Source organism: Gadus chalcogrammus, chromosome 10, assembly GCF_026213295.1.
Source record: "Gadus chalcogrammus isolate NIFS_2021 chromosome 10, NIFS_Gcha_1.0, whole genome shotgun sequence".
NCBI classification, from domain to species: domain Eukaryota; kingdom Metazoa; phylum Chordata; class Actinopteri; order Gadiformes; family Gadidae; genus Gadus; species Gadus chalcogrammus.
The window spans coordinates 771,093-798,842 of NC_079421.1; the positions used below are offsets into that span (position 1 = coordinate 771,093).

Below are 27,750 nucleotides of genomic sequence, written 5' to 3' on the forward strand. Positions count from 1 at the left end.
GGGAGGGGGCTCAGGGGAGGGGGTCCGAGCAGTGCTGGCTGTTGAGGAGCTCGTCCAGGTCGTCCATCCACTCCTGGGTGCTCTGGCCCTTCAGCAGGGAGTCCACCAGGTCGCTCTCCCCCGGGAAGCTGGGCAGGCCGCCGCTGGCCACCGCCGGGCCGTAGCCGAACGACAGCTGCTGCTGCTGCTGGTTCAGCGTCCGGGTGACCTGGTAACCCTGGTTACACTGCAGGGCCTGGCGCCCGCCGCCCTGGGGCTGTCCGAAGCCCCCCAGGTCGGGCAGCATGGGCTGGCCCTGGACGGCCTGCTGCTGAGGCTGCTGGCCGGCCATGTTGGCCTGCATCATCTGCTGCCCCAGGGGCCTGCCGCCCGGGGGGGCCCCGAAGGGCGCCGCGCCCGACGGCATCTTGGCCCCGCGGGGCTGCTGCATCTGGAAGGGGAGGGGGGGGCCGGAGAAGGCCGGCGCCAAGCCCCCGTTACTGGAGGCCGCCTGCTGCTGCTGCTGCCAGCCCTGGCTCTGGACGCTCTGCAGGCCGCCGGCCATCGGGCCCCCCAGGCCGGCCGCCATGGCCCCGGGGAGCCGGGGGGGGGCCAGCTGCTGCTGCTGCTTGAGGAGGGCGGCGGGGGGCTGGTTCTTCAGGTGCTGCTGCTGCTGCGCCAGCAGGCTCTGCCTGTAGGCGGCGCTCATGGGCCCCAGCGGCTGTCTCTGAATGCTGCCCTGCTGCGAGGGGTGCATGTTCATACTGTTGTACAGCACCTGCTGCACGTCCAGGGCCCCGCCCCCCCCACACGACGGCAGGCTGAGGTCAGCCGGGGGGGCGCCGGGGGGCGGGGCCACGCCTGCCCCGGGCCCGCCCCCCTGGCCCCCCAGGCCCATCCCCATCATGCCCTGGTTCTGAGGGAACATCCGCTGGGTCCCGGGGGCGGGGCCTCCCATGGCACCAACGCCTCCCATTGGCTGAGAGGAAGCTGTGGAAAGAAAGGAGGCTGCGTCATCACAAACCCTCTCCCAGAACCCACAAGTTCACCTTCCACCACCTCGTTCAGGGCCGCTGACGGACTGCACTGTTGGGCCCTGACCCTAACCTAACCCTAACCTAACCCTAACCTTCCACCACCTCGTTCAGGGCCGCTGACGGACTGCACTGTTGGGCCCTGACCCTAACCTAACCCTAACCTTCCACCACCTCGTTCAGGGCCGCTGACGGACTGCACTGTTGGGCCCTGACCCTAACCTAACCCTAACCTTCCACCACCTCGTTCAGAGCCGCTGACGGACTGCACTGTTGGGCCCCAACCCTAACCTAACCCTAACCTTCCACCACCTCGTTCAGGGCCGCTGACGGACTGCACTGTTGGGCCCTGACCCTAACCTAACCCTAACCTTCCACCACCTCGTTCAGAGCCGCTGACGGACTGCACTGTTGGGCCCTGACCCTAACCTAACCCTAACCTTCCACCACCTCGTTCAGGGCCGCTGACGGACTGCACTGTTGGGCCCTGACCCTAACCTAACCCTAACCTTCCACCACCTCGTTCAGGGCCGCTGACGGACTGCACTGTTGGGCCCTGACCCTAACCTAACCCTAACCTTCCACCACCTCATTCAGGGCCGCTGACGCTGCAGCTCCCTGGACAGCGGCTCTCGCTCCAGAGTCAAACGAACCCCCTTTACACAGAACCCGAGCCCACGCCAAGCAGACATTATCAGCGCCACGCGTACTCAAGGAAAAAAAACTCAGCTTTGATGACTGGCTCGGCCCGTTCTCCGTTAGCGTCTACGCTAGCAGACTGCAGCGTCGGTATGCCATCACATAGAAATGGCAGACTTATGGATTCATCTCACTTTTATTAAATTGGTTGATACACTAAAATGGTAAGGCCAAGTACAAGTATTCTACTGATAATCAATGAAACATGCAAAAATAACAAGCATGCTAGAAGTGCTGTTCCAATTATATTATTTTTTGTTTGCATGGGAAAATATACACTTTGTGCCCTGTGGTGATTAATGAATAAGATGATCATTCAAAACATATTTTTTTATTTTTGTTAGTCTAGAGTCCAGGGGTCTCATTGATAACCGTTGCGTACGCACAAAACGTGTCTGAAAGTGGCGTACGTCAATTTCCACGCCAAGGTTGTGATCTATAAAAAACAAACTTCCTCCGAACCATGCGTACGCATGGTTTGGAGGAAAAGGAGAATTGGTGACACAGATGGTGTGTTGGTGAACTGATGATGAACTGATCATCAGTTCACCAACACAGTCAGATGAACTGACTGAAGAAATGTAGAGAGGAACGATTATGTTTTATCATCGCCCTTCATAAGTTAATTTCAACCCGTATCATGCGTTAAATCTATGTAATCAGTATAATTTAAGTCAACTGCGTTATTTCTCAGTTATAACTCCAGAAACATCTCCTTAGAATAGAAATTAAAAAAAAATCTCTATATTTAATCCCATCACTCCATACTGTCCACTGACGGCGCGACTGCATGGAATAAAGCATCTATCCAACATGTGTCAATAACATAAGATTTTTATGCGACACTGTAAACACAATCAAATGTCAATTAAATCCCAAGTGTGGAAAACCAAGCCACATACTCATCACAAGCGTTATATTATTGTCCGTTCCTCTTGATGCCTTTCATGACAAATCAGGCATTAAAAAGGGGTTATGTTCAAGAACATTTTACGTGGGTGATTACAAACTGATTATCCAAGGTGTTCCCGGTCAGTCTTATTACCGTAACCCTATAAATACAGAGGTGAGCGCCGTGGTAATGCTGCACCATGGCACTGCTGGAGGACCATGCAAATGGCAGGATTCGGACGGAGAGGGTCTTCAGGGACAATAACGATTTATTGGTACATAAAAATATGTACCGTTATGTCCACTTCTTTTTTAATCCTGGGACTGTGCGCTCCGTGCTACTGAGCGCACAGTCCGTGAAACCTCCGTGAAATTTCGCTTTTTTGCTTTTCTCAGTCCTTCTGCCATTGTTTCCGACAAGACATAATACTTGCATCTGAGACTGTTTGATATGCAGATCGCATTCATGAGGTCGTATTCATTGACCATTTATGGTTAAAAAGGGGCGTGTACAGGGCGGAATTTGAAGCTGATTCAGCTGCGCACACTTGTAGGCACTCTGTGATTCATAAAGCAAAGATTGCTTCGAGGTGTTGTAACATAATTCCCACATTCATACCAAGGCCACATATGCCCTTGCCAATTAAAAGAGTCTTCTTTCCCATGCTAAGGAGGGATCCGGAGCCTAGGGAGGCGTCCAGCTCATAAAGGAGGCCATTCATCATGTGCCATTTCTAGAGATACGAGCGGTCAAGATGTTCGAGAGACCCAGACGCTCAAGGCCACAAGAACAAGTGTAATTCCGGCACATAGCCACGAACAAAGTTGCAATGCCAACACATAGCCGCAAGGGACAGCATAAAGACACATACGGGTATCCAGGAGGCGGGAGTTCAGCACCATGCTTAGCCAATCAGAGCACATAACTGAGTCCACGTCTGCCCAGTAGATAAGTCACAACACATAGCCCAGGGGGCTAGAACACGCCAGGTAAAGCATCCTTCAGATGCCCTACTAAGTGTATCTCCACGCGTGCCCATACAATTCCCCTCCTTTTGCTTCCTAGAGACTAGTCAAAAACATTACCAAATAAAGTGAGTTAAAGCGATCCTGAATCGGCAGACTTTTTCCAAAAGAACGCGGCGATATGGTGACCCCGACGTGATTCTGAGGAAAGGCCAAGGAGCAGGAGAGCTGCAGAGGCGAGCGACGGGCGTGACTCACCATCTCTTCCACAGGCGCCACAAAGCAGGTTAGCAGAACCTATTGTCTTTAAGACTGAATCTGCATTAGGATTAGACTTAGAAATGTTAGGTTGAGGCCAACGTCCCGCCGTGTACGCTCTGTGTAATCGACGTAAAGTTGAAAAATCGCTGAGAGCTCTGAAGGAGATTGAATTAAAATAATATTTTTTGTATGACTAATGGAGGAAGCAAAGGGCCAGAATTGTATAAATTTGTTAGAAGTCGAGGGACACTATATAGTCTGGCTTCAACAAGGGGCCGAGGGACATTAAGTCTGGCTCCGCATAGATGTTGGAAGTCGAGGGACACTTGTGGTCCGGCTTAAGGAGGAGCGTGCGTGATAGGAGTCTGGCGGGTCCAGAGAAGATACTCCTTGCTGCGAGAAGGCATCGGTTGGAATCTGACACAGCAACACTGCTATCCATATGGTACTACCCTGCTTCAATAACAAGGCTTTTTGTGTGAATAACCTTGCTATGTGCGCAACGCTCGCTCGCTATGTAAAGCTATTTTGCTGTGGGGGTCTGTTGGTATTTTTCTGTGTGTGCGTTTAGAGGAGACAGAGTGAGAGAGGTCTGTGGGTGTGTTTCTGTGTGTGGAGGAGACAGAATGAGAGAGGTCTGTGGGTGTGTTTCTGTGTGTGCGTTGAGGAGACAGAATGAGAGAGGTCTGTGGGTGTGTTTCTGTGCGTTGAGGAGACAGAATGAGAGAGGTCTGTGGGTGTGTTTCTGTGTGTGCGTTGAGGAGACAGAATGAGAGAGGTCTGTGGGTGTGTTTCTGTGTGTGTGGAGGAGACAGAATGAGAGAGGTCTGTGGGTGTGTTTCTGTGTGTGTGTGGAGGAGACAGAATGAGAGAGGTCTGTGGGTGTGTTTCTGTGTGTGCGTTGAGGAGACAGAATGAGAGAGGTCTGTGGGTGTGTTTCTGTGTGTGGAGGAGACAGAATGAGAGAGGTCTGTGGGTGTGTTTCTGTGTGTGGAGGAGACAGAATGAGAGAGGTCTGTGGGTGTGTTTCTGTGCGTTGAGGAGACAGAATGAGAGAGGTCTGTGGGTGTGTTTCTGTGTGTGGAGGAGACAGAATGAGAGAGGTCTGTGGGTGTGTTTCTGTGTGTGGAGGAGACAGAATGAGAGAGGTCTGTGGGTGTGTTTCTGTGCGTTGAGGAGACAGAGTGAGAGAGGTCTGTGGGTGTGTTTCTGTGCGTTGAGGAGACAGAATGAGAGAGGTCTGTGGGTGTGTTTCTGTGTGTGGAGGAGACAGAATGAGAGAGGTCTGTGGGTGTGTTTCTGTGTGTGGAGGAGACAGAATGAGAGAGGTCTGTGGGTGTGTTTCTGTGCGTTGAGGAGACAGAGTGAGAGAGGTCTGTGGGTGTGTTTCTGTGTGTGCGTTTGAAGGAGAGAAAGGTCTGTTTAGGTGTGTGTGTGTGTGTGTGTGTGTGTGTGTGTGAGAGGTGCACTGTAGCAGATAGAGGAGCAAGCCTCCTGGCTGCTAATGGAGTGCGGGTGTCTGACATTATGGTCTGTTCATATTAATTGTTAGTTTGTTCATCTTTGTGGGTACGAGAGAAGCCGTGTGTGAAGTCAGTGTGAATGACAGACAGCATGCACATGTCAATGTGCGTTTGTGTGAGAGGGAGCGAGATAAACAAGGAGGGCTAAAGTCGGAGGACGATCGAGAGGGACCACTCTCCCTCCTCTAGTCTGTCAGAGGGAGCGATAGACAGGGTGTTCTTCTGAGAGTGGACGGTTGCTTCAGAAACACGGACAGAGACTCCGTTAGGCTGTCAGGCCCCGAGATCTTTTAGTCCCCGTTCCCCATATTTGAAGTCCTCTACTCCAACTCATGTTGTAGTTCCCCTCCCTAGAATTGTATGAAAGTTAGAACCTGTGAGGGTATTTTGGTTCGGCCTGACGAGGCCTGTACTAATTTCGGTGGTCAGCTTCGTCGTCTTGAAACTGTTGAAATCTGGAAAGGGGGAGCACCAGTAAAGTTATTTATAATAGTGAAAAGTTATTTGGGAACGGATGTGGCAAGATGGGATTGTGAATGCAGGGACAGAAGGATCCCTTTGTGTGGGGTTTTTTTTCTGAAGAAAGTAGTCCAATCTGTTGTCCCTTTTAACTCACTTTATTTGTTAAAGTAGGCCTAACTGGTAACTATGGTAACTATGAAGCAAAAGAGAGGGAATTGGATCTAACCCGTATTGAAAATAATATCGTGCACTACTTGAGTCCCGGGCTTAGGCCCGGTCCTCTCGGCGGGGCTACCTATTCGTTCTGGCCTAAATCTGAACTCCACGCTGGTTTCTATCAAGTGGGCGTGGCCTATGTGAAGTAGGCGTGGCCGTTGTGACGTATTGGCGCCGCACTCCTCACCTGTCTAAAGGTGATGCCATCTGTGGCTGGAGTAGTTATTGCAGCTTGTGTGTTCGATCCTGCTTCCTAGTGGCTATGTGAGGGTAATGCAGCTTGTGTGTTCGATCCTGCTTCCTAGTGGCTATGTGAGGGTAATGCAGCTTGTGTGTTCGATCCTGCTTCCTAGTGGCTATGTGAGGGTAATGCAGCTTGTGTGTTTGATCCTGCCTCCTAGTGGCTATGTGAGGGTAATGCAGCTTGTGTGTTCGATCCTGCTTCCTAGTGGCTATGTGAGGGTAATGCAGCTTGTGTGTTTGATCCTGCTTCCTAGTGGCTATGTGAGGGTAATGCAGCTTGTGTGTTCGATCCTGCTTCCTAGTGGCTATGTGAGGGTAATGCAGCTTGTGTGTTTGATCCTGCTTCCTAGTGGCTATGTGAGGGTAATGCAGCTTGTGTGTTCGATCCTGCTTCCTAGTGGCTATGTGGGGGCAGCTTATGTGCTTAAAATTCGTAACATGTGTGAGATAGTTACTAGGCCTTGTTCCACGATGGGGACTGGAGGATATTGCATTCCAGGCTTATCTGTTAACAGTCCTAGGTGCTGCTTGACCCTAAGGGGAGTGAGGAGGGGTGAGAGAGAGAACACATTTCACCCCCATTTGTCGACCTAAACCATTCAGGCAGCACAGAGAGACGCACTAACACACACTTCAGAGAAAGGATATAGAGAGTGTACTCTCCTAAAGATAAAAGCATGTGGTGGCCATACGCCATAGAATACCACACATCCCAGGAATGCAGGTAAGAGCTCTGTTGAGTTTTTAGGCTTTGATCAATTTGTAGTTCCCCGTCTGCCATGTTTGAAGTTCTTTGTAGTCTCTGTCCATAGGCTTCACCAGAACAACCCCTCTGCTGGTTTCTCCCACACCCAGCCCCCGGGGCACGCGCTTCAAGGCGTTATGGCCGCACCCAACGTGGGAGGGAGACACGCAGAGAGAGAGAGAAGCCACATTCCACCCTTATCTGTTGTCTTGCACCAAACAGCACCACGTACTGAGGAGAGAGAGAGAGCGTGCTCTCCTGAGGGAGGGAGAGAGTCACAGGGAGACTCTGGAAGATACTCCTCTTCCTAGGACAACAGTTATCATTCATGATGAACATCGAAGTTCATGAGGAGGTTATAAGGACAATAACGTTGATACTTTAATAGGACAACAGCGATGATAATCTAATGCAATTGGACTAAAGAAGGTGTTGCTATTAACCAAGTGATTATTATTATCTTCACACAGGAAAGAATATTTGAATAAATATAGGCACAGTCACGATTACTTGGCAGGGTCACTGTGGGCACTGGCTCACTTGATCATGAAGTGACGAGCTGCAACAATCATAGGAAGACCCAGGTGGGTTGTAAGGAGGAACAGAAGTCAGATATGCCAGCTCAGGCAGTGGAAGTGGTGGCTCAGGCAGGGGCAAGTCGTGTTTTCGTTTATTTAACCTTTGCGGTGTATACTGACTCGTGTATTGTTTTAGTACTTGACCATGTTAAACTTCGGCAACAGTGTGGTTTCAAGGCGGCTGTTGGTAAACCCACCAATATCGACATTTGGTTTTGGATATACTGGCTTTGGTTTCCCCTTCCCAATAGATTGTTTTATTTAAAGATAGTTATGGTTAGGGACTTCAAACTTGGTTGCACCAACGGTGTTGTCAGGTTTGCTCATAATTTAATGTGCATGGCATTAGCAATGCGCAAGGAGGGAAGTACTGAGAAATTAAATCAAAGTGTGGATACTGTAATCAGACTTTTGACTCAATTGAATTGTGTAGATGCACTACCACTAGCACTAATGAGTTATCACATGCAAGCTAACAGAAGGACTCATCTAACCAGGCATGAAATGCTTACGGGTCGACCCATGCCTTCACCTATATTTCGAGGGCCCCATAAGGGACTTCCATTAGAGCAATTAGAAATAGAATCAAGAAAATATGTTTGACAACTAACTGCTATACATGAGTTTATATTCCCACAAGGGAAACACAAAGTTCCAGGGCCGGTGGAGGAGCCAGATGCAGACACGCCCGGAGCTGACCAACTACCCAAGGACCAGACCCAGCCGAGCCAGGAGCAACGGCCACATGAGGCAATCGAATAGCGGCAGGGTTTGAATCAGTCCTGTTTTGGTGGTCCACTATTAACAGAAATGTCGATAGGATAAATTACATATACTACAATCAGCAACCGTTTGTCATCCTTGACAGGATGCTGTCAAGGGGCTATCAGAACAATTAGATGCCACTTCCCGGATGACCTTTCAGAATAGGCTAGCATTGGATATGCTACTGGCGGAGAAAGGAGGGGTGTGCCAAATGTTAGGAACCACATGTTGTACTTTCATCCCCAATAACAGCTCCGGGTGGGTCGGTGGCCAGGGCGCTGGTCGGGTTACAGACCCTCAGAGTAGAGTTGGCAGAGAGCTCCGGCATTAATGACCCCTTCACAGGATGGATGGAGAGCCCTGTGAGCGATGAGCGCTTCAGGAGCACCAGGTGCCATCCAAGCTTACATGGAGATCAAGTATGAACCGGTGAACACAGACGAGGATCCACCAGAGGGGCCCGACCTGATCCTGCTGGACGGTTGGGAACATGTTCCTAGCTTCTGGTACGGGCGAGCTGACCACTGGACGCCCGGAGGGGGCTCACGTGTGATGTGCTAGTAACCTCTCTCCAACGACTACACCAAGGTCCAAGAACCCCTCACGCAATGCAGCGCACCAATACATGAAGATCACCTGACCCCTTCCCCCCTCCACCACCAACTACAGAGGTCACTTCTGACCCAACCCCCTTGGCCGTCACCCCAACACTGAAACACCCTTGCACACACAATCACGTCTGAACCAGGCCCAAAAGACTGTCTCTGGCCTGAGGAGAGATGAGGCCAGAATCGACTTCATTCAGAATGGACACCAGCCCTGGACCACTATCTGACGGGATTGATAGCGTGATAGGAGTTTCGTTTTTTTCCGGGTGACGTTGAGTGATTTTGTGCTGCCTTTCTTAAAAGCGAACGGTGGAATAAATATCTGTGATAGGGGGCCATGGTCGGACATAATAGTCTGTGAACATATGCATGTTATGATTTTGTGATTATTAACAACCAATGGGGGGAGTGGATGGGACTCTACATGATGTTAAATTTTTCTTCGTCGAGGTATTTGATGTGTTTTTTATTTTTATTTTTTAGTTAAACCTATATGTGTGCCTTTTTAGATCTATGGTTGATGATTGCATGACCTATTATTCCATGTGACCCACGGGCCTGCCTGATTTGTGTGGGTTGGTTGGTGGTGTTGATGATTGTGGCATGGTAATGTAGCCATGAGATGTTTGTGTTTCGTTTCATACTTTTATATTGCTTGTAGGATGGTCATCTGAGATGACCAAGGAGGGAATTGTAACATAATTCACACATTCATACCAACAGGCCACATATGCCCTTGCCAATTAAAGAGTCTTCTTTCCCATGCTAAGGAGGGATCCAGAGCCTAGGGAGGCGTCCAGCTCATACAGGAGGCCATTCATCATGGATCAATTCTAGCGAAGCGATTTGATTGGCTGACGGATGCCTCTGCAAAGACTACTCCCCCCATCAGTCAGCAACGCCTTCCCACGTCCGTTGACTGACGGTGCAGTGGGCATGTAGGGTTAGTGTATCTCCACGCGTGCCCATACAATTCCCTTCCTTTTGCTTCCTAGAGACTAGTCCAAAACATTACCAAATAAAGTGACTTAAAGCGATCCTGATTCGGCAGACTTTTTCCAAGAGAACACGGCAGTGTGCGTACGCAGGGTTTTATAAGTCTGAATATTTTTTGGCGCACGCCAAACTTGTCTTTTGGGCATACGTACACTTTTAGTAACGATCCCACACACAGTTTAATAAATGAGACCCCTGGCTCTTAGAAAGAACAAGAACAGTGTTTTGATTATTTTAGATCAATGCGTCATCTTTGTTTAATCCCATGGAACTGAAATAAATAAATGAAAATGAATAAATATAAATTTATAAAATACAGCAATGATAAGAGAAGTCGCAACATTTCTGCCTATTGAAAGGACACTACATGCACAGGGCCTATGAGAATAAAGAGGGACAATTTGTTGTGCGGACAATATTGAAGACATCGATAGCATCCGTGATAGTAGCTATTCTTAGCTGATCAAATATTTCAACATTGGTTTATAAGCAGATACTATTCTGCCCCGTGTTGAAGGCTTGAAGAGCGACGGCTCTGCGGTTCCAGGGGGGGGGGGGGGGGGGGCTTGGGTAGAGGTGTTCCTGCGCCGTCTCCACAGAGACAACGCAGCGATATCATCATGAGCAGTTCACTTCTAACTGGAGAGAAAGTGAAATCTGCGAGCTGCTGATCATGTAAGAGAGGGTGATGCAGTCGTATTAAACAAAGACGTTGAAAGATGGTGCGATCTACGAGAGAGTCGCAGAGGAACTGTCCTAACAAGGCTTTTGTCGGGATAAAAAACAAGTGTAAATAGTTCATCGTGTTTGTAGCCTACACTCGGACGTGAACTTATTCTTGCATGCGGGCGTCTACATTCCTTAAAAAATGTGAACATTTTGGAGTATGCTAACTATTTTGAAGAGGTCTAGACTCGCCTTCTCCAGTGCACCAAGAAAGCCTGCGTCATGACGAACGAGGGATTTTTGATCAAACACTCAACTTCGCTATCGCACCAAATGAAACCGATTGGTTGCGTATCCGAGCGTGTCGGCTCATAAGCATCTGTACCGTGTCCTGAGCACACCTCTCTGACGTGTACCCAGGCCACGGAGTTGAACTGTACTTGAGTACGGATGGCGTGCTCAACCTAGCCCTACGATCCAGACTTTAGGGGGATCGGTACAGATGGCCTAGTGCGAGTGCGCCCCATGTCTGTTCTTCCTAATGTGGCTATGTGGGCTCTGGTCCATAAGAAGACCCTGGCTCCCAGCACCCCGACCCCGGCTCCCTGGTACCTGTGAAGGGGTTGACCTGCTGCTGGAAGGGGTTCTGCCCGGTGGTCTGCCCGGCCTGGTCCTGGTACTGGGGCGGGGGCCTGGTGAGGTGTCTCTGGAGCTGTTGGTCCTGCTGCTGTCGCTGTTTCTCCTAAAGCGGGACCAACGACAAATCAATGTTTAGGCAATATATTGAGTTGAAAATACTTTGATTTTGGGCCAAGGAAATAAAAAGTAAAATAAGCAATCATAAACAGTTACAAATAAATATTTACAAAATGAAAACCACAAATTTAAAGAAACTGTCTTAACATTGGCTTTACCCGTTCAAAAAGTGGTGAGACGAAAACAGTATTTAATCTCACCCCTTCTCCCTAAAATATTGATCCATAATGGGTTATATGCAGTGTTGGGGCAGTTACTCAAAAAAAGTAATAAGTGACTTATTATTAGTAACTTCTGTAAATAGTAATGAGAATACTTTACTAGTGGCAGCATTTGAAAAGTAACTTCCCTACTTACTACTTTACTTTCCCATTTCTTAATTTACTGTACATACATGGACAAACATCATAGCCCTATCATCACTTAGTGTTTATTGTATAAATCTATACAAAATATCATATAAACCATATGAAAGAACAATATCCCTTTCTGCACAAAGACATGCCTTACTGTAAAATCCACAAACAACAGGATAAAGTAGGCTATGGTGAGGTCAATCAGTAGCAACACACAAGTTTCAAAACACAGGCTTTGGGAAACATGAGAACGAAAATTAAGTGGTCAATGAAAAATATAAAAAGGTCACTTTATCACATACAATTAGAACAGAAATGCACTTAAGCGGCGGTGACACATGCCGTTACTGTATGTGGTCCAACTGCCGATGAACCTGATATATTTAGCAAGCTATGACGTCGTAAGTGTGTCTTCCTCTCACCCTCTTGCAGGCAAGAGCAAGTTTTAAAGTAATGCTGTCTATCCAGTGCACCGTCATTCCTAAGTACCTTTTGTTGTTGGCGGACCAAATGTCTGCGGTGGTGGACACATGATCCAGGAAGGACTCGATAACACTTGTTCAGGTAATGGGAAAATGCCTTCCTGTCGGATGTTGGCTTGCTAGTCGCAGGTACTTTATCTAGTATTTTTCTAATTCGGGGCGATTCAATAGTCGACAGGGGAGGCATGTCTTCTACAATGAACCCGGCAACCAGCCGGTCTTTCTGTGTCACCTGCTTCTGCGCTCCAACACCTGAACACTCCTTCGCACAAGCAGCTACGTCACTCAAATCGATCGCTATGGCAACGTGCCGAGGCAGGCAGGCGCTGCAGACACACGGGCAGCACGCATGCGTGCACCACAACGGATCAGAACTTTACCCGCAGGCAAACACGGGTTGGGTAACGCAGGAAAGTGTGTTACTATAGTCTAGTAAAGTAGTGTAGTTACCTATATTTTAAATGTAATGCGTTACTTTACTTCGTTACCCAAAAAAGTGACATTGTTACTTTGTAACGCGTTCCCCAACCCTGGTTGAATGCTTTCTTATGATATAAAGTTCCTTATCAAAAAAAACATTTGTTATCAATAGTTTAAATCATTACCAATTCCGTATTTTTCTAATATTGTCAATTTATATTTTAATATTGGTATTAAAAATATATCCAATATATAATAAAACATTTAATATTATATAAATACCACCATATATATACAAATACATACATGCATGCATACACATTATGTTAATCATCCATGTACCTAATTTCTTTATATTTCATTTTAAGCGGCAGTTATATCGACAGTATTATTGGGCAGTGTGCATAATGAAGCATCTCTTAAAAACGATTCATATTTTATTATTTTCTATAACAGCGATGTCAGTGCCACAACACCGCCGCAACACTCCTTCAGTGTTATAGCTCCCTCTACTGCACTGAGGGAGAACTGCTAAACACAGACCAGGTTCAACAGAAGAACGGGCTAAAGGTTGAATACTAATCCGGCGTCACAGACCCTCCATGGGTCTGCACATGGGCAGCTGGGGCTCCACGGGACCAGCTGGGGCTACAGCGTCCACATGGCCTCCACCGCCACGCACGGGTCTCTAAGGAACGCGTCACAGAGGACGTCACCACCGTGGTTTATTGGCCCGGCCCAGAAATGTGGGCAAAAGTATAAATTTGCCCGCTTTGCCTTTTCTGATTCAGTTTCTGGTAATTAACAAAGCGATTAATTATGCTCGCATTGATGACAAACATGTGTCTAGACCAACCGTCTGTACTCTGCCTGTCAGACCAACACGAGTCTAGACCAACCGTCTGTACTCTGCCTGTCAGACCAACACGAGTCTAGACCAACCGTCTGTCCTCTGCCTGTCAGACCAACATGTGTCTAGAGTAGACCAACCGCCTGTACTCTGCCTGTCAGACCAACATGTGTCTAGACCAACCGTCTGTACTCTGCCTGTCAGACCAACATGAGTCTAGACCAACCGTCTGTACTCTGCCTGTCAGACCAACATGAGTCTAGACCAACCGTCTGTACTCTACCTGTTCAGCCAGTAGTTGGCGCTGACCCAGCATGTACTGCTTCTGTTGCTCCATCATCTGCATCTGCTGCTGTTGGTGATGCTGCTGCTGTTGATGCTGTTGTTGTTGTTGTTGTTTGAGAGCAGCAGCCACTGCAGCCTGGTTGCTCAGGTAGGATGCGTTGCCGTGGTTACCCGTCATGGCGTTGCCGCCGGTCGGCGTTGCCATGGTGCTGCCTCCCTGGAGGGTTGCCATGGCATTGGTGGGGCCGGGGCCGTGCGGAGCGGGGGGGTACGTGTTCTGGTCCTGCTGATGGTGGAAACACAGGTTGTAGTTTACACAGACGGCCACCGGGGGGCAGAGGAGAACGGCAGCAGTTTGGGGATTCATTAAGGAAACTTTAATAGACCTTACACCAGGCTGCTGGCCGGAGGTCTGACGAGTATTATCACATGATACAGCAATTCATAAAAAGAAGAAGAATAGAGCCTCAGAATAACACTGGTGGAGCGCTGCATGCAGCCTTCACCTCTTAAACAGCAGGCCAGACCGTGCCATAACATTTGTACCATGAATAAAGTACAAAGAACTCGACTCATATTTGTTGTGTTAAGGCCCCCACACACCGAAGCTCAAGTGTCAAGGGCAGGCTTGAAGCACCTCTTCTTCCCTCCTGCCCCTAGGAGCACTTCCCCGCTGTAGACAGCGCTGAAGTGAAGGGGGGTCGGTTTATTTCGCCTCTGCCTTGCATTTATGATGCCGTTTTGTTCAGCTGATCTTTTAAATAAAGAAAAAGGGCTGAAAGTCAACCCACGAATGAACAGGCCTTCTAGGAACCCAACATACTATAATACTAATGCCATGTGTATTTGCAGCAGCGTGTACTGTTAAACAGAACGCCTGGGGTGTCTCCGAGGAGGAGAACCAGCGGCAGCTATATTTAAATAGAGAGGGGACAGGACGCCATCCCAGACAGACTCGTACACATGATGGGTGAGTGAGTGAAGGACAGGCAGGAAGGCAGCGGAATAAAGGAGAGATGGAAAGGAACAAAACAAGAGACACTAAAAGCAAGAGATTGCCTGGCAAAGAAAGAGGGGGAAGAAGTTGTGTGAATGAAAGGCTGCTTTGTTACTCCTCCCCCTCCTCTCCCCAGCCCCCACCCCCCCCTCCCCCCCACACACACACACAAACACACACCCAGCTGCCTGACCTAGAGAGACAACACAACACACTTCCCTGAGAGAGAGAGAGAGAGAGAGAGAGAGCGAGAGAGAGAGAGCGAGGGCCTGTGCCAAACATCCAGGGGCGTAGGAGGGGGGAGGGGGGCCAGCAGTACAGAAGCCCCCCCTCTATGGCCGGGGCTGTAGACAGCAGCCAGAGGTCTGGGGCTCGCTAGTGATCCACGCTGGTCAACATCCCCCCATAAACACCCCCCCCCCCCCCCCCCATCTCCTACGCCGTCGGGAGATGTAAATGTGTGTAGTTATGAATATAACGTTATGCCAATACAACACCAGGCTGACGCTCCTTTGTGATTATGCAGTCTTGGTACAATGACAGTACACTTTATGGCAGAAGTAATGTTTTTGCTTCAACAAAATGTTTGGGTTTTATCCTTTGTTTTAACAAAGCCACTTGTAAGAGGAGATCTGCCGATTGCAGAAGAAAGACTGCATTTGTGCATTCCTTCGCGCACCTCTGCGTGTGCGTGTTTGTGTACACACACGGGCCTCTGAACATGCTGCAGGCCCCGTTCTGCCCAACACAGCTACCAGAGCCCTGCTCCCCGAGGAACATGTAGCTTACGCCTGTGCACACATCCAGTGATCCACAACACATAGAAAGGGAACGCATAAAGAGAGAGAGAATCTGGGAGGAGAAGAGAGAGGAAGAGAGGAAGAGAGGAAGAGAGAAAGAGAGGGGAGCCTGGGGCTGTTCTGAAACCATCTCAAGCAACAGGAAAACAGAGCGAACAGACAAAGCAGCCTCATGTTTCAAAGGGCTCAGCCAGAGAGAGAGCCAGAGAGACATTCAGTACATCAGCAGCAGACTCGTGTCTCTGCGTCACGGTGTAGTTTGCCGTCGACGGGCTGGCCCCGAGGACACACCGAGGCACCACCCTACCTGTGCGTGGGGCAGGTGAGGCCGGAAGGGGGCCTTCTGCTTGGTCTGCTGCTGTCTGATGAAGGTCAGCAGAGCCGCCTTGTTCTGGGCGTTGGGGGCCCCCCCGGGCCCGGCCGGCCCGGAGCCCGCCGCCTCAAAGTGGGACAGGGGCTTGGTGTTGCTGTAGCTCAGCATGGCTGCGGCGGCCTGGGCACTGACCGTGGGGGGGTGGCTGAGAGGGCCCCCGGACGACGGGTGGTTCAGCATGTTGGGGTGGCCGCCGGCCCCCTGCATGTAGCCCCCCGCCCCCGCCTTGGGAGAGCCCTTGTTGGGCTGCCCGGGCATCAGCAGCTGCTTGGGCGCGGTGGGGATGAAGTCGTTGGGGTACAGCGAGGGGCTACTAGGCTTGTCCATACCAAAGGCGCCCCCTAGTGGGCTCTGGGAAGGGTTGGCTGACTGGGGCCATGAGGGGGGGTGGGGGTGGAACTTGGGCTGCTGCTGCTGCTGTTGATGCTGCTGCTGCTGTTGTTGATGCTGCTGTTGTTGTTGTTGTTGATGCTGTTGTTGATGCTGCTGATGCTGCTGCTGTTGATTCTGCTGGAGTTGGTTCTGGAGGTGCTGGACTCTCTGCTGCTGGGCGGCCAGCTGCTGGAGCTGCTGGGCGGGGGAGAGGTCTTTGGGGACCTGGGCCCCAGGGGTGAGGAGCTGTCTGCTGGGGGGGGCCTGCTGGGGGAGGGCGGGGGAGGAGGCCACGGGCGAGCTGGTGGGGCGCGGGGGCGGGCCCGACGAGGTGGGCCTGGCGTGGGGGGGCCCCGTGCAGGCGTCCTGCTCGAAGGCGGCCGACGCCGGGGAGAACTCGGCCTTGACGCTGGCGAGGTCGGGGTGCATGAGGACCGGGTTCTGCTGGCCGGGGGCCCCCGGCCCGCCGCCGCCTCCCCCGGAGGACCCCGCCGCGCAGCCGCCGGCCCCGGGGCCGGGCCGGGCCGGGGGCAGGTCGGGCGCGTCCTTCCGGTCCTCGAAGCCGTCGTTGAGGATGTCCTGGATGTCCTCGTACGGCACCGAGCGGTTCAGCTCGTCCATCAGCTCCGTCCACTCCTGCTCGTTGAGGTTGAGGTCGGGGAAGAGGCTGTTGGTGGCTCCCCCTCCCGAGGGCAGCATGCAGGGCAGGATGTCGTCCGGCTCCTGCTTCATCTCCTTCAGGCGGAAGTCGTGGTGGTGGCGGTGCTGGTGGTGGTGGTGGTGGTGGTGGAGGTCGGCCGCCCGGGCGCCGTCGCCGGGGTCGCCGCCCGTGACGCGGTTGCCATTGGAAACCAGCGAGTCGGCTATCCTGAGCTTGGAGTCGAGGGGAGAGCGGGGGGGCAGGCTGCCGTTGGCCGCGCCGTTGTCCAGGCAGGCCTTCTTGGTGGGGGGGAAGCCCTCGCTGAAGCCGTTGGCATGCTCTCGTCCCAGCGGCGAGCTAGCGCTTTCCAGCTTCCTCTTCACCGTTTCCTGCAGCTGGAGAACAGAGGAACACTGGGTTACCACCACAACACTGCTGTAGTGCCGACCCGACCCGACGCTGGGCAGCTTCAGAAGCCCATCTTATGTCAACATTAGGACCCCGTGGCTCCTTTGGTTTAAACCGTTTTAAATGTGGCCCAAAAATAACTGACTACCGTCCATTTGCCCTGGTTAGGAATCCATGAAATGTATGCCTAGTGCCTTTACAAAAAATGCAATATATAAGTAGCATTTTGGATGGATTTACAAAGAAATATGTTTTTTCATTTGATACAATGGATGTAAATGCCCAAGTTAACAATAGGCCAACTGCAAAATTATCAAATATCTTTTTATCCGAGAATGTGACATCGGAGTGAGGGTAAACTGACACGAGACCAAACTGACAAGAATCCGAGCAGGTAACTGTTGCTGGGAGCGGAAGAGGTGCGAATGGGAAAACATGAGGAAGAACAGGGAATATGCGTTTGGTGATGCAAAGCATATGCATATGCTTTATTTTTCTCCGTCCCAGAGAGAGACGGAGAAAGAGAGACACTTGGAAGGTGTTTGCATTACCTTGAAATTAATGGCATCTAGCAGAACAGATTGTTCTAGCGAGTTTTCACTAGAATGATCACTTTATAGGGATCGACCGATACAGATTTTTTAGGGCCGATACGCCGATACTGATTTTCCTGGAAATCCAGAGTTCTCGCAAAAGCACAATTTTAATTTGCTCAGCGAGTCACTCTGGGAACGAGCAATATACTTGTGTATATTCTGGACCTCCCCTGGCCCAGAACATTAATCAATCACATCGATGTATCAATATAGGCGGGCCAAAAGCATTGCTGTTTTACCGACCGGATACGGCAAGAGTATTGTCTATTGGTTAGCTCCACTGGTCTGGATACGTCACCCCTTGTATTCTTCTGATTGGTCATAGTGTTATCCAATGTGTGTTATCCAATGATATTTTCAAATGCATGCTTGGTGCCGCGACTCGAGTTGGGCCATTTTCATTACTCGTTGCCAGACCCTACAGCTCTCTACAGGTGGGTCTGGATTTCCAGGCTATAAAGCCTCCCTCAATTGACATCATGAAAATGACACAATGATGATAACAAATGTTACAATCATCAAAAAATTTACGTTCACTGAACTGTCTGTAAATCACGGCAAAAAATAAATATATATATATATATATCGGTCGATCACTACTTTATATCCACATAGAGAACGGATCGACTTCCACAGCTGCACCGTCAGGTTTCCAAAGCAGTCCAGAACGAGCTCTAAAGGATGCGTTTTCAATGAACAATCATATCGGCCATCTTACTTATAAGCTAGGATCTATGGCTCTACTGAATGATTAACTAAATCAAATGAATAGATCTATCAAGGAACCTCATCACTTGAATGCAGCACGATTCTGTCATAAACGATTACATAATCTTTGAAGTGCTGCCCGACTGAAAATTGTGGGAAACTATACGTTGTTTAACGCTGGTTAATTAGGCGCAAATGGAATAATAAGCAGGGTCTTATTATTTATTTTTACACACACGCACGCACACGCACACACGCTTTCGTAATAGAAATGCTTTTCTTATCTGAGAGAAATATATTGTTTAGCAGACTAATATTCCTGGTGCAAACTTAGAATTGCAGCAACGTCTAGTCGCGAACATCCCTACCCACGGCTAGATGCCACTAAACCTTAAACACTGTCAGCCTTGAGCCAGAGAAAGTTTGTTAACATGGCTAGAGAGAGAAATGGAGAGAGAAATGGTGGCTCCGTTTTAACAATAGCTTCAATAAGTTATTATAAGGCAATTATTTCCGAGAATCCCTAAACAAGCCCCTACGCAGCTAAAAGACAAAGACAATAACCACCTGAAAACATAGGGGCTGATAGGATTTCAACTACAGCAATTGGCAAATACAAGCCTGGGAGTTCAGGTGTGTACAATGTTAGTGAAAATGTGTTCAGAATCTGGAAATCCCAAAAGAAAACAAACAAAAACACACCTGGCTACTCGCTAGACCGCTTTAGACACCTGGCCTGTGACTCTTCCTCCCACAACAGCACTCTGTTGCAGAGCTCAAACTGTCTACTTAATAGAAGTATTGTAGTGGCGGCTTAGGTTTTGGACAAACGAAAAGGCACAGGGCTTGATCCTCTATGTCCACACTCATCCTTGAGCGAGAAGCCATAAAGCATACCTGCGCCATAATAATGTATGGGAATTAATTCTAAGTTGCTTTGGATGAAAATGACTGCTAAATCACTGAATACTGTGAATAGTATCTACATAGTCCTACCACCTCTAGCCAACTCATTTCCATCTGTATAGAGGGTGATGTGGGGGTGTATGGGGGTGCATGGGGGGGTGAGGGGCCCTCAACAAAAGAACGAGCAAGAGCAGTGTGTGAGTGAACACCATGGCTATAAATTAATAAACGATACACACTACACAAAATAAGCCTGTGTTCAGGAAGTTAATGGGTCATGGGACTTGCAAAGTTCAGGCACTCCCTCTCTTGCCATTGGCCAAAATGTATTCACGCTTTAGTAATAGATCTTTATGACTTTCACTCTTGCATAACCAATAAGCAAACAGCAGCACTACATTCAATCACCACACACAACCAGTCTTGTTGAGGCAGAATTCCTCAGAGAAAAATAGGGTTACTCACCAAACGCATACAAACACTACAAAAAAGCCCTTAACTAGCTCGTTAACGTGAATTGCTTCTACACTGATGGAGGCTTAGCTTTGAGCACTAATGAACAGTTCAATCCCAGAGCAACTACAACAATTCCGACCTAGACCACTTGCTAGCTTAACGAAGTTTAGACTTTGCTTGCCAACACGCAAAACATGTAAATGTTCTCATCCAACTCGAAAACTTTGTTAAGAACATTGAAAACAATAGGCAACATGGCAGATTTTAGACACCAAAAAGGTTCAGTAGTATGAAGGGGCCGGGATACACCCATAGGACATTCACAAATGTGCAGAAAGTCAGACCTACTCCGGATAATCCCTGGCGTGGCTTTGATAACAAAAATCTGTGAATCAGCCGGAGTTTAACCAACCAGGCACCTAGTGTAAAGTCAGAAGAATCTGAGAATTCAAAATGAGCGCGTGGGCGTGTTGCTGACGTGAAGGAGTATCTCCGATATGTATCTCAAGCGCCCTTGAGTATGAGAAAGGCCTATTAGAAAATGCATTAACTACTTAATCAAATCCCGCCGGCGGGCAAGTTTTAGTTACACCACCCCTTCCCCCCAACATGCTGGGTCAATTTTCGGCATCATAAGGTGGAGTGATATAGTCATGCCATACGCCATTTGAAAGCTTAGAATCTCAGGAATGTCATCCAATGTCAACAATTTGGTGGAATAAATACGTTTAGCAAATAAAGATCAAATATATCCTAGTGTCTTAGGTCAAAATAGCCCCCCTCCCCCTCCCATGCTGCATTCAAACTTTATCGTTGTGGATATCCATAGCAATGAGTTGATACTTCATGTTGGGTCTTGAAATGTTCATGAGTCCACAGAAATCGAATATCTATATTATTTTAGTCTAATTACATTGTGTATATGCACAAGCCATTTTATACAAAGCAGCCGAAAAATAGAAAACCGAAAACGCTGCAATGTTTTTTTGTAGAAAACTGCGATTTAGGGTTTGAATTCCGCTATTGTCTGATTCATGGAATCCACTGTGTTCGCCAGGGTCTCACTATTACGTAGAGCCCTCACACATGTCTGTGAGACCAATACTTCCTCGTAAACAAGCCTTACAAGCCAATGAGGCGATCTCTGTCAAAACGGGGCATCGCTGTCAAAACGGGGCATCCGTCAGACGGGCGTCTGCCCGTCTGCACACCGCAGCAGCGGCTGACACAAGCTTTTGGTTGGACTAGACGGATAATGAGTTGATGGAGTTAGCCAGGGTCCTACAATCAGCTTGGTTTTAGAGGTGTGTGTAACCTTTCCAGCACTGTGTCAGTAAATGATAGTTATTCTGATAATGTTATACAATTCTACAGGTTCTCAGCTTTCCAAAGAGACCAAGCATGTGATTAGAGGGCATACTATGAAGGAGCAGTGCTCTCTGGAATAGGCGCAGTGCAAAAACTAAAAAATGGCCAAAAATGGCCCGAAGACGAAGTGGTTAAGAGAATAACCGGAAAACTTGATTATCAACCAAGTAAAGAGAAACCTGTTTTTCATCTTCAAACCGTCATACAGCATGTAAAAGTATGTTTTTATTTGAAGTACTTATTTTAAGTTATCCTTTAAAATTGCATTGCAATGTTGCACTGAACAGATAGGAGTAAAGGCGGTTCTTAAACCCATTCTAGCAGCAGGCTGGGTAGCTCTGAAGTGAACCCATCATGAGACCGGACCATTACACAGTTGAACCAGAACAAGTTTAGCTTAATCGGGCTTGGAAAGGAACCGGTAAAGGGATTGATCATTTGTTTTAAAAATAAACCATTTAGCGCTGCTTTACCAGTGAATAGCAAGCCCCTTCCATGCCAGCCAGCACCTCAGAGGAGGAGGAGACCCCAGAGAGCCAGCACCTCAGAGGAGGAGGAGACCCCAGAGAGCCAGCCAGCTCCTCAGAGGAGGAGGAGACCCCAGAGAGCCAGCACCTCAGAGGAGGAGGAGACCCCAGAGAGCCAGCCAGCACCTCAGAGGAGGAGGAGACCCCAGAGAGCCAGCCAGCACCTCGGAGGAGGAGACCCCAGAGAGCCAGCCAGCACCTCAGAGGAGGAGGAGACCCCAGAGAGCCAGGTTCAAACAGCCAGCACCTCAAGAGGAGGAGGAGACCCCAGAGAGCCAGCCAGCACCTCAGAGGAGGAGGAGACCCCAGAGAGCCAGGTTCAAACAGCCAGCACCTCAGAGGAGGAGGAGACCCCAGAGAGCCAGGTTCAACCGGTGACGGCAGCCTCTTGTAGGTTGTATTAACTCAGTGGTTGCTTCTTGACTGCGGACTGCTCCCCTTTCTTAAGGTTTGGATCCTCAGCGCCCGTCATCAAGAGCCACATGCAGGTCAAGGTTGGCTGCTCTCTGTTTTGATGTGCTTAATAGTAATACTCATTGTTTCGTTATAGCCGATGCTTTTTCCAACCAAAAGGTAATTGAATGAGATGCACGTGACGTCACTAATGAGCCGGTAGAGATATGCATCTTGCTCCAGGATTCCTACACATTGTTCTGCAGCTCAGCACATTGAGGACGCTTCCACTAGATTATCCTGCCCCAGCTTTCATGTCCCATTTATGCCCAGCTAGGTGCCCCAGACACTCTTATCCTCTTTTTATAAAAGTTATCATTTAAGAACATTTGCTCCCGCTTGGAAGACTAATGGTTAATAGATAACAATGATTATTACACCCATATCAACCAGATGAGTCAACTCATTATTTGCTGGACTAAACCGAGAATCTTTTTTGGGGGTAAATCTACTGAATGCGTACTAGGAGGTCAAGAATCAATAATAATCTATAAGTTAAGTTATTTTCTAAGTTACTGCCTTAGTAAATTCACACTCAAGTGGCAAGAGAGAAACAATTTCTCTCTGATGGAATAAAGGAAGCAAGGGGATTCCATTTCACTGTTCTTTAGACGCTATTATCCAAAGCAATACAGTGACTACGCTTCATTAATGAGAAGGTAGGGGTTAGGAATCTCACTGAAAGACGCCCCAGATAGCGTGTGGACATTGGGGTTCCAACACAGAACTTTTCAGCTACGATTCAAAGATATTACCTTCACTAATAGAGAGCATGTCCCCGTGGGGGCCGTAAGGACCAGGGACAATGTTTGGCAGTTTTCGGTTGGTTTTGGTGGTTTCTAGATTGTTGATGACCACATTATTGTGTGTGTGAACCATCTGGGGAGAACCCTTTCTTATTCAACCTAAACTCAACCCACCAAACACACAATACGTCAAACTCCATCCAGATACTTTGGTGCTTGATAAATATTACATCATATACCAGGAAAATACTGTGTACCCATTTGTTTTATTTCCAATAATATATGCGGGCAAATAACACTTATTTGAGAGTGAAAACAACAGGACTTGCAATGATTATTATGAGTTTAAGTGCTTTGATTGCGGGAAAGCAGGGGGCTGCTTAACATTTACAAACTACAATTAAGAAGAAACCCCTCGTCCTGCATAATGAAGCCAACATAGGCAAAAAATGAATCATAGCTGAAACATAAACCACGTCATTTAGTAGGCGGCGCCCTTTCCAAAACGTCTTCAGCCCAAATCAAAGTGTCGGGACAGACTTGGAATAATCATTTAGATGTTCACATAGAGTAAAAAAATAAAGAATAATAATACAAGAATACACCTGGCAGTTGCTACATTAGAGTTCTGTGCGCTTTGATCCATTAAAAAAAGGATTGCATTAATGGATTAGGTAGCGCTACATATGAACTGGAACTTGTGCTCCGTGTGCTCCTGGCTTCTCAGGGAACCCCGCCCAAGGTGTCTTTGAGGATCACTGAGGGTGAGGGCTTCCTGCTCAAGGATGCTTAGCGGGAGGCTTCAGACACTGGAGGTAAACCCCGAGCGTTCCGGCTGGAGTCCGACCGACACCCTTGCAACTACACGTCTTCCACATGTGCTACAGCACTTCGTCACTGTACAGGTACAGTGTCACCCATTGTCCTCTACAGACCAAATCCCTGGGTTGATAGTGTCTGGACACTACAATCAGTGACAAGTTTGAACAGTAAAATAAAGACTTGCATAGTGAAGGATTGAATGTATTGACGGACAGCTTGACAACATTAGTTGCTATCCAGAAACTCCGCTAACAAGGGTTTACTAACGTTATGTTGGCAGGCCTGCAGACAGCTCAAAGCTCTGTCTCTAACGCTATGCCGCGAGCTAAGTGTTGGGCAGGGGGCGGCTGTGTAGTGGCTTTAGTGGCGAGGCACTGGCTGGGTCCAATGCCCGATACTTCAGCAAAGTGCCGGGCCATTAGTTGCTCCTTTTCCAACTTTTCCGACTTTTCCAACCCCCTTAAAATGAATTTCAAAACAATAAAAACTATGAAGACTGCAAAATCAGGCCATGGGTGTAATGGTGAATGTGTTTTGACCTGCAGCACAAAAAGGTAATGGGTTATTTGCCCCAATATCGGCAATCTATCTATAGGCATCATTGAGCATGGTGTCCCTCATGTTGCTTTCTACCTGTAATCACTGCAAATCACTTTGGATTAACTCTATAGCTTAAGAATAATAGACCAAAGAGAGAGCAATGGACAGATCCAGAAAATTGTGTTGTGCTGTTGTTAGACTTGGGGGGGGGGGGGGGGGGTGTGTGTGTGTGTGTGTGTGTGTGTGTGTGTGTGTGTGTGTGTGTGTGTGTGTGTGTGTGTGTGTGTGTGTGTGTGTGTGTGTGTGTGTGTGTGTGTGTGTGTCCATCACATGCTGCAGTCCTACCTGCTGACTCCAACAAGAGATCAAAGCACATACCCACAAGCCATTCTACCATTTCGCTGACATGCTCTGAAGAGTGGGTCTATGCATCAAGGTTTCCATTTGATTAAAATTCAAAACACTTATCAAATACATCCAAGCCGATAACACGAGAACTATTTGAATTCCGGAGCACGTTAAAATAGCATACGAGGCTCTCAGACTAGAGAGTGCATTTGTGGTGACAGAGCTCCTCTATACTAACATACAGCATGACAACACTAGTCATGTGATATCTCTCTCCTACAACCCCCCCGCCCCCCCAGAAGACGCATGGCTACGAAAAAACTCTCCCTCTGTCTGGAGCTGCACAACTACCATACACTGGCTTCATAGTGACTCGCACGTTCAATCGCACTGAGCAACAACCTGGCACTGCACGGCCTCTCTCTCCATCTATATTTATAAAGTCATTAATGGCAGCTCTTCAAGGATGATGTCCCTGAAGCTATCATTCATAGATACCAGTAACCTTGGATGTATTTCAATTATATCGACCACCAGTAGTATGTTTACATGTTCACTTACCGCTATTAGTGTGCTATTCCTGCTTTGCTCCCCTGGCGTTCCACCGTCCCCCAGGTCGGAGTTGCTCCCCACGGTCCCAGGCCCCCTCTGTACCGCCTGCTCACTGCTTTGCGGGGGTTGCCTGTGCTTATTCGATCGCTTGGCCTTGGTCTGCAGACATCGCTGGTGCAGGGCGAACGTCTGCTGTCGTTCCAGCTCCAGTCTCTCCAGCGCCGTGTTCTCATAGCGGTTCTCGCAGCCGTTGTGGTGCCGCCGAAAGAGCTCGATTCGCCGGCGTAAGCGCTCCATCACCGCGCTGTGCCGCGGTGCAACATAATCCGACATCATCAATACAGATTGTTGAAAACTCCCGGCTCAGGATTCGTGCATAAAATGCTGAATTTGCCTCTTTTCAGTATGGGCGTCTACACCCCCTCGCCCTTTACAAAGAATCTTCTGCTGGCTTCATAGAGTAAACCTTTGTCTTGCTAATGGCCTTTAGTCACGAGAGAAGTTACCAGCCACGAAGGAAAATGCAAATCGCTAGAGCAATTCCAGCTCCCGTTTTGACATATCAATTACTACGAATCACATTTTTTATAACTTATATGAGGAGCAGCTATAGCCCTTCTCTGGAGTGCCGTTTGCAGACACCGTGCAACCCCAGAGCCTTTTACAAAACCCCCCTCAACAAACATCTAAATCCCGCAGACATAGTACAACCGATCAAATGTACAGGTATCCAAACAATCTAACCCAGGCCAATATTTCAGTCCACTTTCCAATGCACTGATTTAATACAGTTCCATTATTCCACCCAATCAATGGGCGCAAGGCTAGCCTATTATGCTAACACATTCCTCCACTTAAAAATCCAAAGTTGGGACTGAGTGTGGAAAAAGTCCGAACTTTTACATATCGACAAAGTTCAGTCCTTTTAAGCTACACCATATAATTTGACCCGATTCTACCACCGACTCGTCCACGATAAAGAATCGTGTCAAGTGACCCATGTATGGACCCTTGTCCTAAAGTTTATGTTTTGCTCTAGTATTAGCTATAACATCAAGCCAGGCTAGTTAGCTTGTTTGTTAGCCAGCCCTAGCTCGGGAGACTGATTGGCTCCTTCCAATCACAAACTTGACAGGGTTAAAACTAACCGAGAAATACCAACAATACACAAACAACAAATGTCAACTTTTCAAACACAACCGAGCTGATAATACTCTATCTAACTCTCTCCATGGTAGCGCGACTTACTGTGAATCAAATGTTCTGGTCAGGCGTTTCTATGGCATCTGTTCTACCGCAAACAGCTGATCCTTCTTCCAAGTAGCTACAACTGGCTAGCTCAGTCACTAGCTAGCGTATCGCTAACCCCTGTGTATCAATGGCTAGCAGGGCTAAGCTGCATTGCAAGCTAAGTAGCCTAGCTAGCCAACCGCTACCCCCGTATGACTGGCTAGCCGGGCAAGCTAAACAGCTAAGCGGGCTCGATGCACTGCAAGCTACGGATATCTATAACTTTAGCCGGGCTAGCTAAATAGCCAGCTTGACAGCGTTTAGACAAAGCATGATGCCCAGGCTTCAGAGTTATTTCTTTAACAATTTAGTCCACGTCGATAACCCACGACCCAAGTCTGAATCAGACCACCGTTTTCCACAAAAAGAAGAAAAGTATCCGTGGAAAACCCGCCGTTGAAACTCTTTCTCTGTGTGCTGTTTCTATTGTTTTCCAGTGGACAGGCAGGTCTCCGGCGCCATTTTGGGGCAAATATTTTTTTTTACCACCTCCTCCAGGAGTCATGTCGCTGTCCCCACCTTATTAGTGAGCGACAACACAGGCAATAATATATAGAACGTTGGTTACATTTCTGCAATTAATTTGCTTGCAATACACAGCATAGATTCAGATGACAGATCATAGCGTATGATCTACCTGAGTTGGCTCCCACACTGGATCGATCTCTAAATTGTATTTGAAACAACTTGACAATGGTCATTTCTGAAAAGTTTTAACCTGTACAGAATTGTTATTATATTTCGTCGTTTTCAACTTTTAATAAACTTTTCTTGAACCGATTGTCCCCAAATTAACAGCTAAACATAATACCAACAATTTATATATATCTTTTATGAATGTTGCCATATCATTTTCCTAGAACATTCTTGAGACCGTGGGACATGGCTATAGTGATTTATCCCTCATCTGCAATCATATGCAAGTTTACATTCCACCAACCAATCATCTGAAGTTCCTCCTATTCACGTCTCCTTTGTTGTGTGTAGGTTTAAAATAATAATAAAAATACATTCTTGGGTCTTAACTCAAGTGCTAGTCTGTTATTCCATTTCTCTTACTGATCTAA

The 27,750-nt window shown here is 48.2% G+C and overlaps 1 protein-coding gene across 2 annotated transcripts; it reads right to left on the minus strand.

Annotated features, from left to right (window-relative positions):
* Window positions 1-27,750, minus strand: maml1 (mastermind-like transcriptional coactivator 1). Of its 2 annotated transcripts, none has more exons than XM_056600051.1 (5): window positions 25,403-27,750; window positions 15,886-17,358; window positions 13,780-14,064; window positions 11,245-11,374; window positions 1-969 (listed from the first exon to the last, which is right to left on the minus strand). In XM_056600051.1, the coding sequence occupies exons 1-5, from the start codon at window positions 25,727-25,729 to the stop codon at window positions 11-13; spliced, it is 3,174 nt and encodes a 1,057-aa protein (XP_056456026.1). In that variant the 5' UTR covers window positions 25,730-27,750; the 3' UTR covers window positions 1-10. The 2 variants fall into 2 exon arrangements, with proteins under 2 accessions (XP_056456026.1, XP_056456025.1); XM_056600050.1 differs by having other exon boundaries at window positions 13,780-14,067.